The sequence below is a fragment of the Epinephelus lanceolatus genome, chromosome 12 (assembly GCF_041903045.1).
Source record: "Epinephelus lanceolatus isolate andai-2023 chromosome 12, ASM4190304v1, whole genome shotgun sequence".
Taxonomy (NCBI): domain Eukaryota; kingdom Metazoa; phylum Chordata; class Actinopteri; order Perciformes; family Serranidae; genus Epinephelus; species Epinephelus lanceolatus.
Window position 1 is genome coordinate 39,950,085 of NC_135745.1, and position 19,182 is coordinate 39,969,266.

At 43.2% G+C, this 19,182-nt stretch overlaps 1 protein-coding gene across 5 annotated transcripts in view; it reads left to right on the forward strand.

The window, feature by feature from the left end:
* mib1 (MIB E3 ubiquitin protein ligase 1) overlaps positions 1–19,182 on the forward strand; it is a 60,709-nt gene that overhangs the window by 35,603 nt on the left and 5,924 nt on the right. For 3 of the 5 annotated variants that reach the window (XM_033650199.2, XM_033650200.2, XM_033650202.2), the window contains exons 13-19: positions 11,157–11,289; positions 12,363–12,449; positions 12,954–13,112; positions 15,795–15,976; positions 17,997–18,186; positions 18,288–18,366; positions 18,480–18,566. In XM_033650199.2, coding sequence (XP_033506090.1) covers positions 11,157–11,289; positions 12,363–12,449; positions 12,954–13,112; positions 15,795–15,976; positions 17,997–18,186; positions 18,288–18,366; positions 18,480–18,566 — 917 coding nt within the window. Of the gene's footprint in view, positions 1–11,156; positions 11,290–12,362; positions 12,450–12,953; positions 13,113–15,794; positions 15,977–17,996; positions 18,187–18,287; positions 18,367–18,479; positions 18,627–19,182 lie in introns of all 5 variants that reach the window. The other 2 variants (XM_033650197.2, XM_033650198.2) reach the window with 1 other exon arrangement.

Here is a 19,182-nt window from a genome sequence, read left to right on the forward strand (position 1 = left end):
TGACTCACAAACTGCACAAATACTTATGAACTGCAGGGGTGCATATGTGTGCAAGACCATTACCTCAGTGGCGCGCACACACACTCACACACCCACAGTACACTGCTTATGATCCATGTATATTTGGCAGTTGGCCACTTGAGTAGATGTGTGCACAGTCCTGCGAAGTTTATATTGTTATTCTGAGCCTGAATTAGCCTTTATGATTGTGCATACGATTTTAGAAGTTATTACAGGTGAGGCCAGCTCGATGCACCAGCAGCCCTAATCTTTGAAGTAAAGAGAGTTGACAGGAAAAGTGTTGCTGCTGAGTTTCTCCTTGTCATCGTATGCTCATATGCAGTTACACACACATTAGCGCAATATGAGGGCAGAATATTAGGGTTCTGCGGGGTAAAATGGAGGTGGGATGTCACTCAGGCATAGTGATTCAGCTATTAGTATGTGTGTGTTTATCTGCCATGTGTATGATCTTGCCATTTTTCCAGAGGAATATGTGATAATTCCTGATGGCAGGATGGTGGAGGTGATAACGCTGGTCAGGGGAAAGGGTATACTCAGGTGCCCGGCTGTAATTCATTAAAAGATAACTGATGGCAGAGATAAGTCGAAGTAACCTTTGGAATCCAGATGAACTGCACCTAAAGAGTTCTTGTAGCCCTCGATGGTTGGTAATATCCGTATGTTGGGCAATTGTCATAACATATTCTGTGTAGTCAAGAGAGACTGCTGATTTATGATTTGCAATAACATATGTCTCCTTAGTATTATCTGTTCTTCAGTTGTTCAATTAGACTCTGTATTATATTGCTGCGACTTATTCTAGTTAAATTACCAACTGAAGAGTGTACCCATTAAAGATGAAGTGCAGTTACTTGTCCATTCATAGAGCCTGGGTACCAGTTTACCGCAGCATGCACTGTGACTTAATTGAAAAGTCGCCCAATCCTAGATGCCCTCCCAGTGTCCACCTCTGTATGAGCTGGGACCAGTCCAACAGATCAGCCAGAGGACAAGCTGATACAAGCCCCAATCCCCCTGTGACCAATCAGAACGCCTACACTTCCTCCTAGGGCTGGGCCAACAGTGGCTCTGAGCCAATAGATAAGCTCAGCCATGCTGTAATGCTCTGTCTGTCCTGTGGCATGCTGAAACATTGAGTCCTGGCTGCTATGTTGCTATAGCACATGTTGGGAGAGGGAGGGGTAGGGGTAGCAGAGGGAGGGAAGGATGGATGGATAGAGGGGAAAGAGAGGAAACAAGGGATCAAGGGATGGACGGAGGGAGGGATAGGGAGGGGTACATCTCTTAGTGAAGGGACTCAAGGACATAAAGAGCTTTTGGGAAAGTGACTATAGCATGCAAAGAGAAAAGCTTGCATTGTGAAGGCACTATAATCACTGATGGTGTGGTTTTTGCCCACTTGCCAAACCTAGAAAGAGCAGGATTTATTTGTGGCACTTTAAGTGCCTCGGCAATGCAGGTAATAAATATGACAGAGCAAGGTGATATACTTCCACAGCACAGCTGTCAGGCATCTTCAATATTTCCTCCCCCCATTTAAAAACAAATGTAGTTTATCTATTTACTTGATGTAGTGGAATAAGTAATAGAATTTATTTTTGCGTTTGATGGTACTTTAACATCAGCGATGGCACTTTGGTGTGTGTTTTTTATGAAACACTGAGAAATGTGCTGCATATTTCTTAGCTGAGTGAACGCATGTAAAACATCAGTATAAAGCTCGCACTGTTGTAAATATGGTTTCGCACAACACAAAACTCAGGAAAACATGTGACTGAGTACATTTTTACTAGCTGTTCACATAGTGTGATTTAATAGTGTTATTTATTTTTATTTATTCCAGTTTTGTACATCATAAAGCGTGGCTTTATGTCAATATTATATTGATAATGTACACACTCATAATATAAGTGTTGGTATCACCCTGGATTTTAATTGAGGATATCTAGATCATGCTTTTATGATTCCATCCTAAGTCGTTTTGTTTTTGATCATCAAAAAAGAGTTTAAGATTAATTTTATTTTGTAATATAAATTAAAAATATATATATTTTTGATCAAGCTAATAAAGGGTCAGACATAGCTCAGGCTTTATCTAGCAAGTTGCTGAAATCAAGTGACAAAATACTATACTTCAATTTCAAAATCCATCAACCTGTTTTACCGATATCAGATGTGTAGGGAGCCAAATCTCTCTTGTGTGAACACCTTTGAAATGGTGTTCACCTGTGTGACGGTCAAAACAGTTTCCCATGTCCAGACATATACAATTTTTGTCAGTGGATGGAGTATTAGTAACCCTAATGTACTCTGAGGGACACATTCAGGCCGATGCTCACAGCTAAACCAAGCTTAGCTGTTGAATAATGCAGACCATGTTACCTTGGTAACCCCGTACGGACACTGAAGTCAGTGGCTCCCATGTAAATGCAGTATGACAGGTCAGAGAGGATAAGGATTTGTGTTTGTTTGTGTCGTTTGGTGTGCATGTGCGTGTGTGGATCCTTGTGTCCGAACATGCAAAGAACACTGAAGGAAATTGACAACGGCACAGCACTTCCTTTGTTAAGAAAATAAAAAAAAGCATTACATTATCGGGATTAGGCTGAATAGCTTACATGCAAAAGTTGTTGAAGAAAACCTTCATTGCGCTATCTGTGGAATCACAAATCTGTGTGGAATACATGGAAGTTTCTGTGGAGCCTTATCTCTGTAATGTATAGTGCATTCATACAAGCTCCATTCCCCTGCCATTTAACAAGCTGGCTGTTAGACATTTTCTGTGCTGCTCTGGGGCATATGGCCTGTTGTCTCAGTGCTTAGGGGAGGCAGTAGCTGATACAAGGCCCTTTGATCCCTATTATTTCACTCTGCAAACAATAGATTTTAATTACCAAACCGCTCTTTCAGCCACAGCTTCTTTCTCTGCTTGTCTGCCTAGAAGTGTAACTGCTGGAAAAGTCAGATTCATCAGCTGCAATATGGCAGCTTGTTTGTGTCACTTTGGATCTGTTCTGCCAATTACTGCGGAAGAGAATTTGATGGCGCGATCCTCGTTTTTCTGTTGCATTTAAGGGCCGATACTGTTACTGCTGGGTAGCTGTGTGTTAAGGGACCCTCGCAGGTTACAACACAGAAATGAGCCTTTCAGGGAGAAGGTGAGTGTAATGTGTTTGGGGGGTGCAGATAGGTGGGAGGCAGGCCAGGGAGTGAGGGGTGATTTAAAGTGGTAGATTTGCAGTGAGACTGTAGATCATGGGAGCCTCTCAGACCGTCTGCCCATACGGTGACAGTGTGGCATGCTGCTGAGTGGCTGTCGATCGAAGGACCTTCAGCGCGGCTGAATTCTCCACCGCTCTGCAAAACCCAGTCAATCCCTCTGTTCTATTTACTGCTTTGTACCTCAGTGTGGAAGCACTTGCAGTTAATTTCACCAGGCAGGAGTGAGTCTGATTTTGTTTCATGGAAACTGAAAGGAACTTTATAATCACAAAATGACCATTATCTCTGTCGCAATTAAAGAGTCATTGTCGGTGAGAAATGAAACATTGGCTTCGCAGATAAGAAGTCATTTGGATGCCGTTGGGTGGGTGAGCGTAGGCCTTAACACCTGAAAATGATTCAGATGACATGGCTCAATGCTAAGACTGCTAGTGACGTAGCAAGTTTGAATAACACGTACACATTAAAGACTAAATTCAGGGTTTTCTGTAGCTCACCCCGAGGCCAAGGGTGCACCTAACAAAGTGGAGATGGGGGCAAGAGAGTTTTGCTGAAGTCCACTTGTGTAAAAAATGAGCAACCATTGACTACAAGCCTCAAAAATTGTCCAAAGATAAATTTGGCTTTGGTTGGAATCTAGCCAGCATAAACTGAGCTGCTCAAAGTGTCAATCAATAATATCTCTGCACTTTAGACCGTAGAAAAACACAGATGGAGCATGTGTTGCTTTACCCTTAGCTTTCGGAAAGCCTGTTTTGAAGCCTTGGTTTGGGTTCTCACCATCATCTTAACACAGTCGCAGGGGCCATAAAATCTCAATATTGGCAGACGCAGCAGCCAAAGCTTTTAGTACCACATATTAATGAGTTCAGTGTCTCACAACAGACACAGTGGATGAGTGCAAATATGTCACACCCATCAATAAAAAAACATTAAATATACATATAATCAGTCACACAGCATCAGCAGGGTTTCCACCAGTATTGCAAGCCCTGCAGCCTGCCTGGACTAAGCATTAAGGACATGTATTTTTAAGATGATTTTTAAACTACAGTAGCTTACAGAGTGACGTAAAACACCCTGCTAACATTACTTTGAACAGCAATGAAAATGAAACTGACTGCACACACAAGTACACACACACACAGCTCAGGGGCTGACCCTGAACCGCACGCTTCTGATACCAAGACAGCCGCAGCTGCAACAGGGAATTTAACCCAAGTCAATATGGTAAGCTCACTCGTATAATGTTATTGTTACCAATGAGCTAATGTAAGACTGTTTGACGTTACAGTTAACAACAGCTCTTCAATAGCTGATGTTTGCATTTACAATGAGTGAGCTGATGATAACATTAACGTTACATTAACGGAGGAGTCAAAACTCTGCAACAGCTCAAATCATGTTATGAACATCTTCATCCCCTATGGGATATAAGGCTGCACTGAGATCTCTCCATCGCATCTTGTCTTTGGCAACATGCTGCATCTCTCCCCCATGACGTGTGCATCTTGTCCAGTAGACACACCAGACCACCACATTCCACTTTTGACATACAAAAAAATGATTTTAATTTAACTTAGCTGCAAAAGAAAAAAAACAAAAACAAAAAACAAAAGTCTGTCGCTAGCCCCGTCGAAGAAGACACTGGCCCCCTTCAAAACATACTTGCCACCTTGCCTAACAACTTTTCTGGTGACGAACATGATCAGAGATATATTGCTATGTCAAAGTACATCAAGTTTTGCTTTCATGAATTCAATATCTGTGTTACAGTCAGATAAATGTATAGAAGAGTTTAGAAAAGGGAGTGCTCAGGGTGAAGGGGTTAGAGATGGTTTCTTTGCTCTGTTGGCAGCTTGTTTGAGGTGCAGTGACTGAAACGACAGGAAAGAGAGGCCAGTGAGCGTGGATGCTCTGGTGACAGCATACTCAAGTCTGTTTGTATCTCTGGCTGATAAGTCATTTGAGTTATAACTTTCATTTTCTGTGCCTCGGTTTGTATACTTTGTCCTATGTCAAGTCGGCCATTTAAAATGCTATTACAAAATCCTGCTGCGTGGTTCTGTCATCTTTCAGATTTGTTATTTGCACAAGTGTGTTCTCTCCTTTATGTCAGTCCGAGGGTCAACTACTTGTGTCATTTTCATAGAGCAGGTTTATTTCAATGCAGTTTTTTAATATTTGTTCAACTGTCCCCAGACTGAAGATGAATGCACAACCTATAACGTGATGTTCCAGGTCTTCCAAGCCTGTGTGAAAAGTGATGTTTAATAATTGCACAGTTGTTTCACTGGTAATGATGCTATTAAGCGATTGATCGATATAGTGTGCATGATTTAGATGTGTCTCTTCCTTCTAATATAATCTGCGTGTCCTTGCTTTACCTTTTATGTCAGTCTTCACTTTTTGGTTGAAAGGATGTATATTAGACTGTTATGGCTGGTACAGAAATGAGAATGAGGCTTTTCAAGGTGCTGAGGAGTATAAAGTGCAAAGGAAGAGTAGCACGGGAAAATAATTGGGTCATCTCGAACCAATGGGACATTAACGCGCCATTGGGCTTCTCTGACTGTCTTGCTGCCTCCTTCTTCATAAATTGCTATGAATCAGGACGCCCCATAATACCCGGTGATTTAAGGCTAATTAAAGCTAAGCCTTTATAGGCCCCCACCTACTTCCCAAATGGACAGACAACTGTACCTGAGATGTTTGAAAATGCACCTGGCGTCTCCTAAACAACCTTCAAGGTAGAGGCAATAGCTATAGTGATAAGCAAAACATCAAATGCACCCCTTTCCCGTCTTCCCCCTTCCCGGTTTATGCAAATAGTCCTTAATAAAAGCATGCTCACTCAGGGGCCTCAGGTACAGGCAGGCAGGGGAAGGTCACATTGTAGGGAAAATTATTCTCTTCACGGCATGGTAATGAAAGCCTTTTTTTATTGAGCGGAGCCAGCTAGGTTCTTGTCCTCAGCTCTCTGCTGCACTGCTGGCCCGGACGCTATCTGTGTTTATTTACTCCGTCCACAGCAGGGCGGCTAGTAGCTGTGGGACAGCCCTGACAAAGTGAACTGGTAACTAATTGCTTGTAGGAGTGGAGTGATGGCCAGGATAAACTTTAAGGGATCTGAAAATCAACCAGTTATATTTGCATGGGGATTTAGGGCTGCTTAAATGATTTGTCATAGCCAACATCTGTTGTGTTATTTGGTGACTGAAGTGGAACTGACAGTTATGTTTCCACTTTTTTTATGTTTGAAGTTATGCCTATTTCATTTTCACACACATTTTCAGTAGGAAGCAATGTGTAAACCAACGTCCTCATTCAAAGCAGCATGTTTTAAGATCAGTGAAATCCTGAACAGTTTTATGGCTCTAACCCTCCCAGCTGCCACTGACTTAAGGACTCTGTGCCTTCCAAACCTCTCACACATGATGAAGAGTGCCTCCCTGCCCAGGGTGGAAAGGGGGGAAGGAGGGTTCCATTCGGAGTTGGTGTGTTGCATTTGTGAATGATTTGTTGGGAACAGGGTTCACTATTTCAAAGGACCTGAAAGTATTGATCCTGTCCCCTATGAGCTGACACCTCATGTATCGTCTGAAGTCGTCTCATCTTGAAAGGCTGTTCCAATAAGGAAGAAAAGAAGATCCTAGCGGTATTGGGGAGGAATATATTGACAAACCTCATGGAACATTGTGACCAGCGGAGTTTATTGAAGGCAGTATGGATAAGGTTTGGCAACTTAAACCTTTTTTTGACAAAGCAGTTTAAAAAAGGCACACTTACCAGCTTTTTTCTAAACGCTTAATAAACGGGCCTTAATACCTTTAGGGTATCAACTGAAATAAACCAGTAACAAGTCGTATCAGAACGATACCTGCATTCGATCCTTCTTGTACCCAGATCAAGGAAAAAATGAATGTTTGTATGGTTTTGCTTGAAGCTAATCACCTCAAGCATTCTTCAGTTCCATGCGGCATGTGATTTGCCAACTACCATAGCAGCTAAACCCATACATAATGTGGTATGGTGGATCAAATAGTGTGTATTAGTGAAGCGTTTGCTCAGTTGTCACAGAGAGTATCTCTTACAATTTAATCCATTGCACTTTTAGGACTGTGTGTCTGGGCTTGCTCATAAATGTAACCTGTTTGCTAAAGTTTGAGGTACAGATAATATATGTCTGCTGATGAAGACCATGTGATAAAGCTCAAAGCTCTGGTACAAGTTAGTAAATGGGTCTATAGATGGGGTTGTTTTCAAGGTCAAGAATTAACTTTGATTGTAAGAAACATTTTGGTTAACATATGGAGTGTTTGCACCCACCGGTATAGATCTGATCTGTATGTCTGACCATATAAGCACTCTCACAGTTGAGAGACTGATCATTTTCATTGTCAGTTTTATAAAGCATTTTATTTTCCCAAGGCAGGTGGCACCTTTTGGCGACTAATTTCTGATGCAGAATCTCCTTTCTTGAGCTTGAAGCCTTAGTTAATGGATGACGGTATGCCAAACACGTCTTCTACATCAGAGTAACCATATGTTTGTGCGCAGCCATTAATCTCAGGCTGGATGTTGACTGTTCCCGTTTTGCCCTGTCCTACCCAAGTTATTGTCCCTCGACTCTCACTTCCTGTTGTAATAACGGCTACTGACCACCACACAGATGGCTGTCAGCCAGGCGAGGGCAGCAGAAGGGACCTGTCGACCCCTACACTCACACACACAATTGCGCGCATACACACACTTCTACTGTCTTACATACAATGACAAACGCCAACACACACAGAACTGAGGGCGTCAGAGAGCGTCCTGGTCAATGACAAATTGCAGCCCAAGACAACAGGCCCCGGTGTAGCTCTCCTGAGGGACTCTTGAGATCTCTCACAGGGTGACCCAGTTCCATCATGTCTCCCCTTCTCTACCTCTCTCCTCCACCATTCCCTTTCCTCAGCTGCACATCCTCCCGCATTCATGCAGAGCATAGCATTGGTTTTAAAGTTCAGTTGTAATAAGGGGATCCTCGCTTCACTCTGAGTATTGGTTCCTCATAGCAGATAACCTGAGTTGTCTAAATGTTAACTCCCAGGTCAAGTCAGTGTCTTCTGCTCAGTAAACGGTCTGTAGCCTGAGCTGGCTAGACTCACTCTCTTTTTCTGTCTCCCACTCTGCAACCTACCCTTAAGGGCCAACACACAGTTTCTCGCATACTCCCCTCGGTCACTGCTAACATCACTTACCCAAGAGATAAAAAAAACAACCGGGATTTATTTCTTGGTTCTTAATTCACTCTCTTTTTTCTGCCTTTACAGCAAATAGCTTAACTGCAATGCAGCAGTGCCAGTATGGGGCATTAATATTAATGTCCGCCCATTTCGCCCAGCGTGGCAGGGAGCCTGTCAATCTAGACTTCTATTGGAGGGGCTCCCTACACCTGCCCAGCTCTCAAGTGCCTGCTTCTAACACTAGAAGGCGCCAGTCTGCCCCTATAGTGTTGCAGGCATGCATTTATTGGCCAGTTGTTCTACATATAGGAGATATTTCCAGCCAATCCAGATCGCACAAATGTTATACATTGCACCAATAGGAGGAGGAAAATGGGCACAAAAAGAACAAAGGCTTTTTGTGGGACAATTGCCCTTGATTCTGATGGAAAGTGTTGTAGTAAAAAAAAAAAAAAACTGCATTCCTGTGTTGTCTATCAGTCTTACTTGAAAGAAAGCTAAAAGGGTGCTGTGTTTAACCACTGGGAATAAGTTTTATGTTATAGCTTCAGGCAAGAATCTGATGTGGCAAGGTCTTTTCTTGAATAATTTGCTTGTTTAAGTCTCAACTCCTACCCAGTGGGAGCGCCACGGATGAAATTACTCAAAAGTCCCCCCTGAGATTGTAAATCTACAGTACGCAAGCAAATAATTCTTTGTAACAAAGGCAACACATTATGAATGTGAGATTAGGCAGAATGGGTGCGGTTGCTATCACATTTAAGCAGTGCTCCTCTGCATTAAGTGGTTGAAGATGGCTGCAAGCAATGCAGGTGTGTGTGTGTGCGTAAGCCTCTGTGCAATGAGAGGTAGAGAGAGAGAGAGCGAGGGAGCCTGGGATCAGTGTGCTGCGCTGTTCATCACTGCAGCAGTACACCAGCCCCGGATCTCTGTCCATACAGAGGTGCTGACTGCCTGCCCCCCTGCCTCTCTGCCCCTCTTTCTCTGCTTTCCTCAAGAGGGTGTGCTGATGATGCTCTCTTTCATTACTCCAGAAGGAGGGAGACAAGCTGTAGGTTTAGCAAAAACCCGCAGGGAACCAGCCATCCTGATTACCTTCAGTCTGAAAGCCTGCCAGCATGTTGGTTTGCATTTCTTTCTTTTCTCTGTCTTAATAGTTAACAGTTTTCATTGATTGTGCAGGCTGTGGCCTTCTTGCTCTGTGCTGGAGCCCATTTTCTCCCTGCACTGTTTCAGACCCTATTTACCTTACTGTTGTGTATGTAAACACTCCAGCGCTCGCATGGGGGCTGTTCAGCCATATCAAAGTCAGAGTAAAATCGGCTGCCTCCTTTGTCGCAGTTCAAAGATATGCCCTGCATGATTATTCAGGGTTAATCAAGGTCACAAGTGTTCCCTCCAGCATTGCTGCATTAATGCTTATTGAAGGTACATTGTGTACCTAACTACAGACAAGATGCAAGAACCATTCAGGGATATGGCTTTAAAGTGTCTTGTTCTATATTCCATAGCCTTTGCACAAATTTAAGGGTTGTGTTTGCAGCCTTTGTTTCTCATCTTCGACTGATGTGCTGGCCATACACTAAATTACGGGTGCGTCTCATTTTAGTTTTCTCATGTACCGTATGCCTGGACGTGTGCCCAGGGGCTAAAGCAAGAAGAGTAGGAAGAGAGGTAGGGGTTGGGGGCAAATAGATAATGGTTTAGTTCAATCGGTAAAACAAAGCTAGTAGGAAGACGGGTGTTAACTCACATCTATTTATTTTTCATTACATCGGTATTAGAGCTTAAGTGGAATCACATGGAGTTTCTTTCCCTGCTGTCTTTTTTGTGATCTTTTGTTTTAATAAGGAATGGAAACATGTGTGGCTTTCTTTGAGCAGTAAAACAGACAAGTCTTTTTTTCCAACGGCACTGTTGGGAGTAACAGTCAGCCTCCCTCTTTATCCCCACTGTGACACTGTGACTCCTTTTCAGCCTTCCTCTTGTACAGTTGTCTTTGCAGCCACTTCTCCCTGTGGCCCATATCCTTTAAATGACCTTCAATGGCATAAAACTGACTGGCTCTTTTCACCACACCAGGCTACTTCTGTTTAACAGCACTGTTTAAACAATGGATTTTTTTCCCCTTCCCACCCTGTCTGTTTCTTCCCCAGGAGGAGACCTGAGTGAATGCAGCTAAATCTTGTGTAATTACCATTTTGCCTCCCAATGATAGGCGCTTTTGCGCATCATCAAGGGAAAAGTGGCTTCCCTTTTTAACTGAAGAGATGGTAGGGGGCCGGGTACTCTAAAATAACACACAGCTCTTGTACCGCTCAAAGCTTGATGTAAATAACACTCTGCTTGGGAAAGCAACTCCTCCCTAAGTTGATTTAGTATTCTTGTCCCCATGTGTGAAAATGGGATATGCTCTGCTGTAAAAAAAAAAATGTGTTGGAATATGCTGTGTATCAGCAGTACAGACACTGTGATGTGTTTGCTTACAGCAGCTTGTGTCTGCCCCCCCAGCTATCATACAGTGTATGAGACATTCAGTCACAGATAGATTCATTTTGGCAGTTTACACCCTAAACTATCAAATTGACTGTTCTTTCTGTGCCTTCTTGGATTTTTTTTCCCCGTCATGCTTCCCAGCTCAGCCCATTCACACACTCGCTTTTCTCCATGTCTATGCAGTGCCATGCGTGTGCTGCTATCCAAACTGCCGCGGCCTTGGATCGTGGACGAGAAGAAGGACGACGGTTACACCGCACTGCACCTGGCTGCCCTCAACAACCATGTGGAGGTGGCTGAGCTGTTGGTGCACCAGGTAACAACACGCGTGCAATCCTAGAAATATAAATAGCTGATTTTAATGCATGCTTAGCACTGACAACAAATGCAGTTTAGACTCTATAAGAGGCCCTTTTCGTTTACAGTTATTAGCCCAAGGCATAGCTGTAGCAGCTCAGCCTGCACTCCTGGCTTTCCCTGACTGCAGACCATTAAGAGCAGCTTCTACTGCACTCCCTGCAGCCAGCAAGCTGTAGACCAGTTGAAGCTGCTATAAGTGCCATTTTTTTTATTGAATCCATATGGTTCACAGGGCCTCCAGGGGTATTCTTTAGTGCTGTTGGGCCATCATATCCTCCTTCTCCTGCAATCATAGGTTCATGCTCTTTTCCCTTCAGAGATTGCAGGTTTAAACTCTCTGAAGACTAACACATACAGGAGTTTACAGCAAAAGTCACCTGACCAAGCGGGAACTGGGTTAATTAGGATATGGTGCAAGGCAGCAACGTTGCTGCAACATTCCAACGCATGAACGCTCGCTGTGCAAGTTACCTTTCAGCAGGGACGGCCTTTTTTCCCAAGTCCCTGCAATGGGCTGGTTCGCAGTGATGGCTCAGCTTTCTATTCAGAAATTGCACCACACTACAAGGTGCACTGCAGATTCCCTGCCAACCAACCAGCCAGTCAGTCAGTCTTATTACTTGGGGATTTCACACACTGCCTGATCACAATGCTTATCTTCCCTCCACATCTCCTCAGCTGAGGTGTTCGCAATTGGAAATGACAATCACATGCAGCGTTATTGCAGGATGCGGTTTTTTTTCAACCCCCTAGGTGACACTTTGTTGGTCGGCGGGGTTGAAGGAAGGGAGGTTTCTGTCATGGCACATAAAGCCTGAATGGTTTTTACAATCTTTCATCAGCTGAACAATTATTTCACATTTTAAGTGAATTTTTCTTTTTTTTTCTGTTTCTCTACATTTATCACTTTTCTGTCATATTTATGTGCACATATGTATATGTGACTCATTATGGTCAGCTGTTAATGTATGCATAAATACCCATATGTTTATTCTGTGTGTTTCCTCCTCTCTTGTTCCCACCTCCAAGGGCAATGCCAGCTTAGACATCCAGAACGTCAACCAGCAGACGGCATTACACCTGGCAGTGGAGCGTCAACACACCCAGATAGTCCGGGTTAGTGAGCCTTCTGTTTTTGTTTTTTTTTTTTTACCCTCTGTCATTTTCTTTATCCTCCTTTCACCACCACAAAGTGAAGATCCTGTCTCTAGTTATCTCTTTATCAGTCCCTCATTCTTGACTATACACAAAAGGGAGTAGAACAACATCAGTGCAGCCCCACATTTAATTTACACTGGTGGATGTCCTGCAGCTGAATGAGGTTCTGCTTCAGATTGATGCTGTGTAGGGAAAAAAGCTCTCTGAGGCAGTGTCTTGGTTACAGTCATTTGGCGTAGTATTGAATTGAGATTGCCACGTTGCCATCTTGTGGACTCAAGAAAAAATGCAGTCCATAATTGGGGAGTACAACACTGAAGCAGTCCATTGTAAGCAGCTACCTTATAAATCAGCTCTCTGGCATTTGCATTGTAGCATAAAATTAAAGTTGTTTTACGGTTATTGCCGGAGTTTCTTTTTGACTGCTTGTTTGTGCGACTATTTATGTGTTTTTCTTCGCAGCTGCTGGTGCGGGCAGAGGCCAAGCTTGATGTGCAGGACAAGGACGGGGACACACCACTTCACGAGGCACTGCGTCACCACACACTGTCCCAACTGCGACAACTCCAAGATATGCAGGACGTCAGCAAAGTGGAGCCCTGGGAACCCTCCAAGAACACAGTGCGTACACATCTATTATTAACCTCAATGTTCCTCCTAGATCACAGTAAATTACTTGGGTCAAGGTTCCTTAAGATATCATAAGGCATCACGCAATTTAGGTGAAACGAAACAGCCATGTGTGTAGTTTAACAGTCAAGAGATGAAGTTATCAACAAGAAAACGTCAAACTGAAAACACTGGAGGATGGTTGTAGAAATCAGGAAAATGTGGCACTTAGTTATCCAATCGGCTGATGTTATTCAATATTCTCAAATGAATTTGCCTACGAAAGGCACACGCACTAATGTAGCAAGTACTAAGAACTTAATAGCAGCTGCCATTGCTCTACTTCCACATATGGCTCAGTTTAAAGTTATAAAAACCCATTCCATTTATATTTTATATCAGCTTTTCCCTATTGAGGGTGTTACCCAGTATAAATTTGGGCAGAATACTGGGAAAGACCCTGGACAAGTCACCAGTATACTGTAGGGCTGAGCCATGTATTCACACCTTGGGAGACTTTATATCTCTTTCCACACCAGCCCTGTGTGTGAGACAGAATGAAGCACCTTCTGCAGCATGCTGGAGAGGTGTCTGAAATGGAAGAGCGGTATTCAGGGTTGAGAGGGCAACAAGTAACTACCAGTAGCTACTGTAGCTACTGTGGTTCTAGTTATCCTATGATAACTCTATAGTAAACACATACTAATAGAAACCCATGGGTGTCTTTTGATACCACAGCTTCAGGGCCCTTGCGCTGGTTTTTGCAGTGAGTCCCGCACCATTGGCGGTAGTCAGCCCTTTTCAGCTGTTTGTCAGCTGATTCAGTATATTGAATCAGCTTCAAAGGCGGCTGAATCACTCTGACTGGCAGTTCAACTCAGTTTACAAGAAAAGAAACGGAAGTAAAGAGAGCAAAGAAATGACTGAAGTTCAGAGGAGGTTAGATCGTAACAAACTTGTTTTATTATTATATTGTTTTAAGCAATTAAGCTCTGTAACAGAAACAGTTTGTAATGTTTTTGTCATATTTCGCTTTCACATGGTAAATATCCCTTGTTCTGTCAACACTGGGTTAGTTGTTGATGTGGTAACCGGCTAACAAGCCTCTTGAAGCCGTCCTGTCGGTCTCCTGGTGTCCCTTCTTTTATGCAGGGGCAGAACGTGCATGCTAGTTGCTCGTTGGCTGTAGTTTTTGCAGTGTCTTCATGTGCAACTTTTTTGCTGGGACACAGGAGAAGTGAGCTGACGCAACAATCGGCCTTTGTCTCCACTAGTTCTTTGATGTCACTTTAGTTGAGAGCAAAGTTTTAATTCTGGTCGACTAACTCACATGAACCCGTTCTGATTAACAGCAAACATTGAACATCACTCGATGTGACTAATTTAACTCATTAGACGTGCAAGGCATACAATTCATATGCGCTGTATGTCTTTGGGCTGTAAAAAGATACCAAAGACTGCAGGGGAAACCTGTTTAAAGACACACAAACCACACTTTTTTTAAATGAAGCATCAGGCAGACTGAGCATTCACCTTAATACATTTGTGGCACGTTTGCTCTTTCAAGGATTCAATATTTGTGACAACACCACCAGCGATATGAGGGAATAATCATGTCATAGTGTTTAGCATCTTTGGTTACTGTATTTAGAGTTGTCTTGGCAGCAAGACTTGTACACACACACCTGTATGAAGATCAGCAAGTGAGCCCAACTTGTGGAGAAAATATGACAGATCACACTTAGACAGGAAACTCAGTGCTCCTTAGACCCTGCTGTCATCTGCATCACTGGACAGCCCAGTCTGCACTGGCCCATCATTCAGACAGCAGCCCCACACCAGCACAGAGCAGCCAACCAGCTCGCCGCAGCCTCTTGACCAGCCTGAACGACTTGTCCCTCTATAGAGGCCAACAGGGGCATGTCAGACCTGAACCCTCTTCATGTTAACACCACATCACTAATCCCTGCAGGGATGAGTTTAAGGCTACAGCACCGAGCTGCAGCTACAGACTTACCTTACCTGTCACCTCCTGTCTCCCTCCCACTTCTTTTCCTTCTCCTCCGCCTCCTCTCTTCTATCCCCCTTCCTGCCCTCACTGGTTCCCCGCGGAGGAGCGGAACAGACAGACAGCGGGCCTAATTGAGATATGTGCAGTTGGGTCACTCTCCCATAGCTCTCCCCCCTCCCCCTCTTCAAGATGAGAATTGAATTAGCCGGCCCGATGGCTCCATCAGCAGAGATGTAAAAGCTACTGGCTGAAGACAATCAGACATGGAAGGCCCAAATTGCTAGAGAGAGAGAGAGAGATGCTTTGAGTTGGGGTAGACTGAGAGAGGCGATGAGCTGGAGGAGGGAGAGAGAGATGGGACAGTTAATGGGATTCTGGGTGGGAGTGAGGGGGTTACGCTGCCTGACAGCCATCTTAAGGCGTGTCTTTGATTGGCTAATTAGTGGTGATCTGATCTGGTCCATCTGAATTTACCTCTGAAGCCATCTGAATAATATTAAAATCAGGACTCCATACTCTACATGCTCTTTACTCTTAATGGTTTGAGGGCCGGTGTGTAAGGTAGAAACACAACACCGGTCCCACCAGATTCAACTTGCAAACAATCTTTTGTGTCAAAAGTGAAAAGTGCCTGATGTGCCTCTGATTTATCTGTTTTTGTGTGTCTGTCTGCCTCCCTGCAGTTAATCATGGGCTTGGGCACCCAAGGGGCAGAAAAGAAGAGTGCAGCATCCATCGCCTGCTTCCTGGCAGCTAACGGAGCGGACTTGACCATTCGTAACAAGAAGGGCCAGTCCCCTCTAGACCTGTGTCCAGACCCCAGCCTCTGCAAGGCTCTGGCCAAATGCCACAAAGAGAAGAGCAGGTAAACATCCCTTAAAGAAATAGTTTGACATTTTAGGAAATATACCTATTTGCTTTCTCGCCAGGAGTTAGATGGGAAGATCAATACCACTCTCATGTCTGTCTGTTAAATATGAAGCTGGAGCCAGGAGACAGTTGGCTCGGCTTAGCTCAGTGTAAAGAGTGGAAACAGCTTGTGCAGTCTCCTGTTGTAAGTTGTTTTGGACAAAACTGTATGAATGTAATGTAATGCCTGTACTGTCGGTAAAAAATGAAGCCACATTTTAGGGTGTCTAAAATATCTCTTTTTTTAATACAACAACAGGTGAAAATATCAATTTGCGTTTATTTTACATGCTTTGCTTTTTTATGGAACTAAACCTTTATTAGAAAATGCATGTTCATATCAAAACAATAATACAGATTTGTGTTGTCTAAAATATCAATTTTTCCTTACATATCGATCCTGAATATTTTGAAACCGTTTAAGTGCCCATTTTCCGCAGTATCAATACACTGGTACCAGCTGCAGTTTCTCACTCTCTCTTCTTATTAATGTTTCCTACAGTCATTCTGCCGTCTTCTGCTACTAACCAAAATCAGAGTAGTCGTTCTTGTCATGTTATAGTCTTGTTATATTTATTGTAAAGAAAACATTTTGAATTTTAAGGCCCACAGTGTCAGCTTTTCCCCATGGTGCTAAAATGGTATTAATTTAGATATTTTTCAAGGTATTATGTTAAATTTAGAAATTCTAGTATTGTGAAAACACTAAAGCGGGATTTATACTTGTGTGTCAGCTCTATGCAGAGCCTTCGCATGTTGGGAGCATTTATACTGGTGTGTCTGTGTCACTCTGCAGTTACACCTCCAAAACACTAGTTGCCGTCTGTGTTTCTGTGAAGTGCTGTAAAGTTTAGTTGATTCAAATCACACATTAAACACACATTAAACACACATTAAACATGGCTTAATAGAGACAGTTTCAAACACAAGTAGACAAATCAGCTTCACTATAACTCGCAGCATTCACAGACAAACACTTGTCTTTATCTGGACACATTTTCCCCACAAATACAACATGCTAATTTTATTAGCACAAGTCTATGGTATTTTACATTGTATAAATTAGCCTAGCAAAAAGCGGAGATTTCCCCTGCTCATATGAAGCCAGGGGCATCAGCAACATTTAACAAAGGTAATGTTTCAGAATTCGGCTCCATTACAACTCACAAGGTTCACTGACAAAACAGCTGTCTTCTACTAAACACATTTTCCAATCAAATATAACATGCTAACGTTATTAGCAAAAGCCTATGGTATTTTACATTGTATAAATTAGCTTAGCGAAAAGTGGAAAAAAAGTAAATCAAAGCTTTGTTTCCACTGACGGAAATGGTTTCAGCTTACAGAAAACGGCAGGAGGTCTGCGTCACAACGACACGTAGTTACATTTCTGGGGAGGTGCACGTCAGGCTGCGGGGTAGGGCACAGTGTAGGCTCTTTGTCAAGAGAGCAGAGCCTGTGCCGTAGGAACAGCGTTGATTCGACGCAGAAGTATAAATCCCGCTTAATGCCGACCTAGATTTAGTATCTTTAGATCTGTTTTAAATATTTAGTCCGCTTTTGCCATTTATGTGGCCAAGTAGCACTTAAGTGTTCATCAAACTGACATTACGATGCTTCTGAAAAGACTTGAAACCATCACAAAAACTCTGTTGCACAATGGGATGAAAAGGATAAATTTACAGGAAAGTGTTTGGTGGTTAAAGTGTATTCATGCACCCACAGCAACTGTAACACCTGACACAGAAAAAAGGAAGAAGTACCATCTCAGAAAAATGATCAGACGACCTTATTGATTTCCTTTCTTTGCTAAGAATGTTTCATGTAGGACGTAGTTGCCTTTTCTTGCCCTTTCCTGCTTCTGTTCCTTTTGTAGTCTCCATCTGTCTCCCCCTATTTTATTTGTTCTCTGTCAGCCTCTCTTGCTTGTAATTTTTCCACTCTCACACACTGTGGTTTTATTCTCAATGTTCCAGCGGCCAGGTCGGCACCCGCAGCCCCTCCCTGAACAGCAACATCGAGTCACTGGAGGAGTGTATGGTGTGTTCAGACATGAAGAGAGACACTCTGTTCGGGCCCTGCGGACACATTGCCACCTGCTCCCTCTGCTCGCCTCGTGTCAAGAAGTGTCTCATCTGCAAGGATCAGGTCCAGTCAAGAACTAAGGTATCAGAAGTGCCACTACCATCTGTCCTACCCAGAAACAGGTACATGACTTGGAGTGGACATTTTTATTTGCTTTTGTTGTGTCATTTGTCCCTCCACAGATTGAGGAGTGTGTAGTCTGCTCTGACAAAAAGGCAGCCGTGTTGTTCCAGCCCTGTGGTCACATGTGCGCTTGTGAGAGTAAGTTACACCTTGGCCTCTTTTTCACCAGCTGCTGATTAAAACAAAAAAACACTGTATATAAAATCGACTTAAAATTCAGGTCTGACCAGTTTGTGTTTTGTTCTCACCAGACTGTGCCAGCCTCATGAAGAAGTGCGTACAGTGCCGGGCTGTGGTGGAACGCCGCACCCCCTTCGTTCTTTGCTGTGGAGGGAAAGGTATGGAGGATGATGCCGCTGATGATGATGATGATGATGATGATGATGATGATGACCTTAGTGAGTGAATCTTCCACACGTTCCCTTTTAATTCCCCTTTATTTTCCTTTTGCCCTTCTTTCTTTTCTAGTTTCCACTTTTTTTCCTAAATTCCTGCTTTAGCTCTTTTATCTTTTGCTTTGTCGCTGCCTTGCTTACGCATTTTACTCCTTTGTTTGCATCACTGATACATTGTTTTGCTTTTTCCATCCTAGTAGACACATTAGAAATATACAGATTTAGTCATTTTAGACTTTTGAATCAATTAATCCAACTTTCCAAACTCTTTTCCACTACAAGTTCTGGCATGTTTTAACCATTTCTCCATGTTGATCCTGTCATGTCTTCTAGCTTCTATTAAAGCCCTTTTTACACAGAGGTGGCGCGAAAGGCCGCTACAAAGTCCCTTCAATCCGCATCGTTTGCTTTTTTACACAGAACCAAACAATGGCGACATCATGCACCCCAGTGCGTGACTTCAGATAGCATGCTGGCGTCCCGGAAACAAAAGAGGAATTAACGGGTGTGATATGTAACACGACAGTGACGGCATCTAATGTCCTATATAACATATGCG